Source organism: Girardinichthys multiradiatus, chromosome 8 (assembly GCF_021462225.1).
Source record: "Girardinichthys multiradiatus isolate DD_20200921_A chromosome 8, DD_fGirMul_XY1, whole genome shotgun sequence".
NCBI lineage: Eukaryota > Metazoa > Chordata > Actinopteri > Cyprinodontiformes > Goodeidae > Girardinichthys > Girardinichthys multiradiatus.
In genome coordinates this window covers 36298048-36306123 of record NC_061801.1, presented here as the reverse complement: position 1 = coordinate 36306123, position 8076 = coordinate 36298048, and the positions used below count along the sequence as shown (strand labels likewise).

Sequence of the window (8076 nt, the reverse complement as noted above, 5' to 3'; positions counted from 1 at the left end):
CACGTTTGTGACCTGGTTTGTTTCAGATCGGAGCTGAAGGTGAATGAACAAAGGCAGAAAACTTGTGTTAAATTTGGTTTATTTGAAACAGACGTTTCTGGGGATAGCAAGTTGGTTCCTTAAAATAAATACTTTTAAAATGTTTAACTAAAGCAAATGATGTTAAGGCATTGTTTGTTTTCCTTCTGAGCTGTGGATTCAATATAAAATTAGAATAATCTGCAATAAAAGTCACCATTTTGAAATATATTTAATGCAAAACAAAAACTATAAGTGAAAGTCTTGTTTCTAACCGTTGGTTCAAACGTGAAGGCACTAATGCAGCACGTGACAGAAAAACATAAATTATAAGAAAAGTCTTATACTTTTGTGCTGGCAGCTAATAAAGCAAGTCTTGGCATTTGTTGCATAATGCTTGCAGAGCAAAAGGCAGATGGGGGGAAATGATGAAGGGGTGAGCGCTCACAGAGCCAGTTCTGCCATGGCCCGCTCCAGTGGGTCGCTGGTCCAGTAGTCTTGGTCCCAGCCCAGGAACCAGCCGCTGAACGTGGGGGGCTCGAAGCCCTGCTTGATTTTGACGATAGGAGTCCGGGTGTCTCTGTTGGCTGGGTCGGTCTCGATGTAACGAACGGCTGAGGAAGAAGACAAGATGTCGTTTTTTTAACCATGACACATAACACCTGTTTGATGTAAATCTCTCATTAGAACGACCATGTAATACTTTATCAGGATTATGACACATTTTTCCAAATTAAAGCCTAGAACGTTTGACGTGGATTTGCATTCAGCCCGCTTCACTCTGAAAACCCTAAATAAATAATCCGATGCAAAGACCCTCTTCAAAAGTCAACTAATTAGTAAAAACACAGAGAACCTTAGTAAACAAACAACCTCATGAAGACCAAGGAACACAGCAGACAGGTCATGGAGAACGTTGTGGAGAAGTTTGAAGCAGGGCTGGTTCTAAAACCACGTATCAAGTTGTAAACATCTAACAGAGTTCTGTTCAGTCCATCTGAACATGGAAAGAGGATGGTACATCTGCAGACCTATTAAGAGGCTCATGCACCTTACAGTAGGGAATTGCAATTATAAGATGACACGCAAGAGCAACGTTGTGTTTTATGATCTGTTTTTATAAATAACACCAACCTGCCAAGGGACAGACAGAAATTAGCCAAATGCTAAAATCTGACACATTTCCATGTAAATGTTAATCAGTGTGTACTGTCCCTAATAAATCCACTTAAAAAAACACCCTGAAGACACGGTGAAGGCAACATCATGCTGTGGGAAAGCTTTTTCAGAGCAGAAGCTGCTCAGCGTTGATGGGAAGCTGAACTCAGGTGAATATAGGGAGATCCTGGAAGAGACTTGAGCAACGACCCTAAACGTACAGCCAGAGCTACGCCAGAACAGTTTAGATCGAAGCATATTCAGCTTTTAGAATGGCCTAGTCAAAGTCTATTTCAAAATCAGTGACAAAAGGTTCTCAGCTGTAATTGCAACTGTAATTTGTCCTACAAAGTGTTTACGCAGGGGGGCTGAATACAAAGGAGCATCTCACTCATCAGTTTTATCGTTTTTATTTTTTTCCTTCCTCCTAAATCAAGCAGTACTTTGTTTTGGTCTATGACTTAAACTCAAATACCCTGTGGTTTGTGGCTGTAATGTGTAAATTCAGTATTAATTCTTACCCGATGCCATGGCTTCAGTTTTCTCTTCCTCCTGGGCTTCATTCCCAATCCAAACAAACACCTAAAGTAGGAAAGATTTGGTTCAGACTTTGTTTAGCATCACAGAGCCTGTAGGAGTCAAAGTTTTGTGGTTGTTTACCTGCTCCCAGGTGTCGAGGATCATGACATCATCAGTGGCGAGGTCATCTTGCGTCATCTCCCCGGGTACCTCCTCGATCTGTGAGGAGGAACAAGTGTCGGTGACAGAACCGAAGCTAACATTCTGCCTGCAGGAGTTTTTTTCTTGGCTATGTGTGGAAGTTGTTTGGAAATATTTACAATGAAGTTCCCGGTCTTATTGGAGCAGGCGAAGAGTCGCGGCGGGTGAGCGTCCATCTTGTCCTTGAGTCTGGTGGAGGTGCGGTATTCTGCCTTCCCGCCCAGAGCAGCCCAGAACTGATCTGAAAAAATAACACGTCAAAAAAAAACAGTCATTTTAGGACCTGATGATGGCTCATTTTAAAGCTCCCTAGATTTATATTCAAAGTCTCCTGTTATTTCAGTGTATTCATGATGCTATGCACTCTGACAAGGTTCCCTGGCCCTTTGGAAGAGAAACAGGCCCACAGTAGCACAGGTCCTCCACCGTGCTTAACAGAACTCTTTAAAAGATGAGAACATGGTGAGCTGAAGGGTCAATGATCCCTCTCGCTGTCTGCTCAAACTTGGTAAAATGTTACAGGAGAAGAAGGAAGGAAAAAGTAAGTTAAATAGCCAGGCTACAATGAATGGCTCCATCTGGGATTCTGTTAAAATCAGTTATTTTGTATCCTTGGATTTTTTCTGGGAGTAAATCTCCTGAAATTCAAAGTTGAACCTTTCTAGATATTCAGGGTACTGTTATGCTGCTGCAATAAAACATAAACATACTTCAAGGCTTTTGCTCCAAATCTGTACCAAGGGTGGTAATAAATGTGGCGGAAGCTGTATGTATAAAGCAGCTGGCAAAAACTATGCGTGAGTAGATTGTCTTGTGTGTCTCTGTGCTGGCTTTGCGATGTAACTGGTTTTCAGTCAATGGAGTAACACTCAGCCTCACCCCCACCACCATTTCCTCCTGTCCCAAGTTTTAGGGAAAAGACGCAGCTTCCTCACCAGTTTCTCCTCCCTCGGAAAGCTCGGAAGAGGTCGACACTCCCAGGATGCCGCACAGCTGCTGAGCTCCCTGCTTCTCTGTGTCGCTGGCACCCACCCCCACCCACAGGGAGGTGCCGTCGGGGGTCACAAGAACAAAAGCATCATTGGAGTTCAGGTTGGACGCCGATGCATCAAGCTGCAGAGATACTGTAGGTTAATGTGCAAATCTGGTGCAAGAACACATTTAAAGCTCTCTTTCCTTCCTTCTTTCCTTCCTTCCTTCTTTCCTTCTTTCTGCAGAATAACATAACATGTCTGTGATGTTTCTACAGAAGCTCATAAAGATTATAGAGGACAGAAGAGCTCGTTCTTCTCAGTATATTCCTGCTCCAACACGTTTTCAATCTGTAGTCAAACAAGAGCAAATTGTGTTTGGGGACTATTTTCAGCAGCGGATTAATACAGATCTAGAAGATTTATCATGCCAGCAGGACAGAGCCTCAAAATAAACTACAGTGTGTCTGTTAATAACAGAACAGACCTCTTAGCACAACACTGTGCTTCACAAATGTGTTTCTAATCTGCTCTGAGGCACAAAGGAAGAAGTTTTGCTCTGGCTAAGCAGGCAACACTTGTTAAGGTTGGAGCTGCTCTGTGCTGGCATCTGTCATTTGGTGTGGGATAAATTCACACTGATGCTGATAAATACACAGTCTGCTGTGAAGTGAAACAATGAATGACGTCTGATCTCTTACCTCCATGGCTCTTGTGTGCCCAGCAGAGTTGGAGCGCACCTGGAAGAGTCGGGTCTCTGCCGGAGTAGACTGACCTCCGTCCCTGGACGTTCCTCCCCTGTAGACCACCATGGGCTGGCCTCCGAACAGACTCATGAGGTGGGCCGGCTCCTTGCCCTGGACCACCCTCACCTGGTGCACGAACACCAACATTAATCTGGAGCTAGTTCAAGCTGCTGTTAATTACATCACATGGACCTCATGCAGTTTTGGTGCTGTGAGTTATTCAAATCACACGTGTCCCACAGGGTCTAACGGAATATTGGTACATTTCAATTAATTTGAATATCATGAAAAAAGTGAAATGATTGAGATATCTTAAACTTTGATTTCTGGTAATTTTGATGATTATGGCTTAGAGCTAATGAAAACCCAAAATCCTGTTTCTCAAAAAATGTAATATTGCAAAAGACTAATGAAAAACGATTTTAATACAAAAAAGTAATGTTATAGGCTACACAATCATGGGGAAGACTGCTGACTGGACAGTTGTCCATCAGACAGTCACTGACGCTATCCACAGCAATGGTAAACCAGTAAAGACCATTGCTCAGGAGGCTGGATGTTCACAGTATGAAAGCGTATTAATGGAAAATTTAGTGGAAGGAAAAAGTGTGATAGAAAAGGTGCGTAAGCAATCTAGAACTGTAGCATTGCCACCTTGTGTGTTATTGACGCAGTCCACAAGGCTAAGCTAAGGTCAGTGCTAAAGATGCTGGCTGTTCACAGAGGGTTTTAATGACTGTCTTCTGACATACAGTCAAGTCAGCAACCTTCCCTTTCAATCTGCAAGCCATGACAGAGTGAAAGCATAGTAAAATGATTTTATTAATTGTTTTTATGTAACATAAGATTTTTTCTAAAAAGCTCAATTTTGAGGTCTAATTAACTTTGAGCAAAATTCATCAAAACGAACCGAAATAAACATTTAGAATATATCCCTGAGTGCAACAAATTCATATAATATATGCATTTTACTTCTTTTAATTCAATTACAAAAATTAATTCAGTCTTCCATAATACTCCAATTTATTGAAATTCACCTCTATGTGAAAGACCTCTGCTGCAATCTTCATTACCAACACAAGATGGCAGCACAGAGTTAGGCATTGCAGTCAGGAACTGTTAAACTTACAGGCAGGACTTTGAAGTCATGTCTAACATCTATTGTTGTGAGGCGTCACAGTCAGGCGCACACCGTCAACAATGCAAGTGATGCTACTCCTGAACGTGTACGAGCAGACCGAGGAAAGATAAATATTTACTGGTGAGTGTGGATCAGAACAGACATGAAATGTAACAGATCAGAACTGACACGTTCATGCTGTTCTGCAGTTTGATCAAATATTTGGCACATGCTTGAGGCTTGTAGCAGCTGGTGATGTAACTTCCTGCTCCATGTTGTCTCTTTCTGAATTCCAACATTTGTAAGCACAGAACGAAACAGGTCAAAACAGGTAGGAGTGTATTGCAAACAATGATCAATTCCTAACCTTTTCACTCATCTTTTTCCATTATATTCTGCATTCGTGTTCAAATAGTTCCCTTAAAAAACAAGACTGTAAGTATAGATGACGTTTCTCAAGGCCTGAGCTAGATGTACAGCCATGGTTAAAAAGAAAGTAGGCCCCCTTCATTGTAGGTTTTTCAATCTGACCTCAAGTGCACAAAAACACACAACTGATTTCTGATTGTTGAACACAAATGAAGCCAAATAGCTTCGACTGAAAAACTAAGTACAACCTATGAATGTTGAACTCTCACAAGTTGATTTCTATCTCCCACATCATTTTGCAGGAATTTCTTCTTTCCAGTGTTGCTTTGGTATTTGAACATCTGGTTTTTGTGAAGCTCTCTGAAGGTCCCGCCACAGCATTTCAGTCAGGTTAAGGTCTGGAATTTGACTGGACCACTGCAACTTGCTTCTTTTCTTGTTTAGCCTTTCTTTTCTAGATTTGCTGCTGTGTTTGAGATCATTGTTCTGCTGAGGACTCGGTTTGGGCTAAATTTCAGCTTCCAGACCGATTCCCTCACATTTGACTCTACAATATTTCGGTATACAGGAGAGTTTAAGGTCGATTTAAGTGTCCACATCACCACACCTCCACCACCGTGGCTAACTGAGTGGCTGTGTTTAGCTTTCTCTAGTGATGGTTTGTGCATTATGACCAAATATCTCTGCTTTGGTCTCATCAGTCCAAAGGCCGTCATAAACTTTAACATCTGAGATGCTAAAACGGAGGCCTGTAGAGTCTGAGATGGAGATTATTAGTTTTAGCTAATTTTAGCAGGTGTGGACTGATCTTGGGGTGAATTTATTGGAACGTCCACTGCTGGGAAGAATATTTGCTGATGTATCTACTTGTAAAGAATCCTCACTGCAGAATGATGGGCTTCTTGGGCTTTATAACTTTATAAGTCTTCCTGAATTAATGGGCAGCAACAATTGCTTCTCTAAGGTTACTGCTGTTGTCTTTCCACCCTGGTTTTGTGTTAAATGCTTTCATTACTATTTACCCGCTTCATTCACAAGGAAACCGCAGGGATGTATTTAGTTTTCAAACAGATTTTCATACTGGTCAAATGACTGTGTGGAATCGGTTGTGTGTTTTGCTCACTTAAGCTTAGATTTAAATATTTTAGATCCAGATCATTTTTATTATCTTGATAGAATTGAAAGAGGGTGTACTTTCTTTACAACATGACTGTATGTGAACAAACTTAAATTTTGTAATAGGATTTGCTTCTAAAAAGACTAATTTAATACCCAGCCAACTTTTGGCCAGGTTAGCTTTACTTTGAGCATTGCAAGAGATGCTGATGTGACAGCAGCAGTTTCTGCATGGATGGATAGTTTTCCTGCTACACCTCTTTTATTTGCTTGGGTTGAAACGTGCTGTCACTGTTTATTGTTGTCTCTGGTTCTAAAAAGGTAGCATTGGAGTCAAATTGCATAGAGTAATGAGTAGCAGGGGAGGGAAGGGAAAATACCTGGGTGGTTATAGGAGCACCAACAACCTGAGGAGAAGGGCGGGGCAGAAACCAAGGAGCAAAGAAGCAGCAGAAGAAAAAAACAGTAGGGAGAGAACAAAAAGAGTGAATGGATGTAATGATCAGACAGGAAGGGGCTGAGCTGAGTAGGCCAGGAGAGCAGATGTTAACAATATGGATGAGAATATGAATGTAAGCCTCTGAAAACAGAAAGTAACCAAGAGAATAACAAGTTTTACCTGCACAGGACCTCCACCGAGCTCATCATCCAGCTGGGAACTGAGGATCGCGCAGGTGCCAATTTCATCCTGACTGGAGTCCATTCCCTGCCTGACAAACAAAACGTCCTGAATGGGATTCATTCAAGCACAGCTACATCTGAGTAAATTAAAATATTATCAGAGGGATTCATTTCTGATGACTTTCATGATTATGGTTTACAGCTAAAAAAAAACCCCCAAAAACTTAAATTCCTCAATTACAATATTACAACAAAAAAATAAAAAATAAAGAAACACAAATGGTACAGGGAAGACTGCTGACTGGACAGTTTTCCATCAGACACTCAATAAATAAAAGGTCATTGCTAAAGAAACTCTGTTGACAAAGAGCTGTATCCAATCATATTTATAGTTAAGTGGAAGGAAAATCTGTGGTAGAAAATGTTGTATAAGCAAGCTACAAATGTCACATTCTTTGTGTTTTCACTTCCATCCCCCAAAGAAAATGTAAGCTACACAGGATCTGTCACGGTGTGGTTTTGGGTTGGACCAAAGCGCAGACAAGAGCTTGGCAGCAGCATAATCCAAATAATCTTCAGCTTTATTCAAGGGTACAAGCGTAACAAAATCACTGCAGGTAAACCAGAGACCCAAAACTTACATCTGCAGGAACATGGTAAACATGGCAGTAGCGGGTAGACCCGAGTTGTGCAACGAGCAGGCAGAACAGAGTGTGAACAAACAGAGGAACCAGCAGGGAACAAAGAGCACAGACCAACTACAGGTCCTTCTCAAAATATTAGCATATTGTGATAAAGTTCATTATTTTCCATAATGTCATGATGAAAATTTAACATTCATATATTTTAGATTCATTGCACACTAACTGAAATATTTCAGGTCTTTTATTGTCTCAATACGGATGATTTTGGCATACAGCTCATGAAAACCCAAAATTTCTATCTCACAAAATTAGCATATCATTAAAAGGGTCTCTAAACGAGCTATGAACCTAATCATCTGAATCAACGAGTTAACTCTAAACACCTGCAAAAGATTCCTGAGGCCTTTAAAACTCCCAGCCTGGTTCATCACTCAAAACCCCAATCATGGGTAAGACTGCCGACCTGACTGCTGTCCAGAAGGCCACTATTGACACCCTCAAGCAAGAGGGTAAGACACAGAAATAAATTTCTGAACGAATAGGCTGTTCCCAGAGTGCTGTATCAAGGCACCTCAGTGGGAAGTCTGTGGGAA

The 8076-nt window shown here is 41.3% G+C and overlaps 1 protein-coding gene across 2 annotated transcripts in view; it reads right to left on the bottom strand.

Moving 5' to 3' along the window:
- Positions 1-62: 62 nt before the first annotated feature.
- Positions 63-8076, bottom strand: part of gsna (gelsolin a) — a 29230-nt gene continuing 21216 nt past the window's right edge. Inside the window, exons 10-17 of one of the 2 annotated variants that reach the window (XM_047372617.1) lie at positions 6838-6928; positions 6599-6625; positions 3569-3739; positions 2832-3009; positions 2016-2137; positions 1837-1914; positions 1698-1758; positions 63-632 (exon numbers count right to left, since the gene is read on the bottom strand). In XM_047372617.1, the coding sequence (XP_047228573.1) occupies positions 463-632; positions 1698-1758; positions 1837-1914; positions 2016-2137; positions 2832-3009; positions 3569-3739; positions 6599-6625; positions 6838-6928 (898 nt within the window). In that variant the 3' untranslated portion in view covers positions 63-462. The remainder of the gene's footprint in view (positions 633-1697; positions 1759-1836; positions 1915-2015; positions 2138-2831; positions 3010-3568; positions 3740-6598; positions 6626-6837; positions 6929-8076) is intronic. The other variant, XM_047372618.1, reaches the window with a different exon arrangement.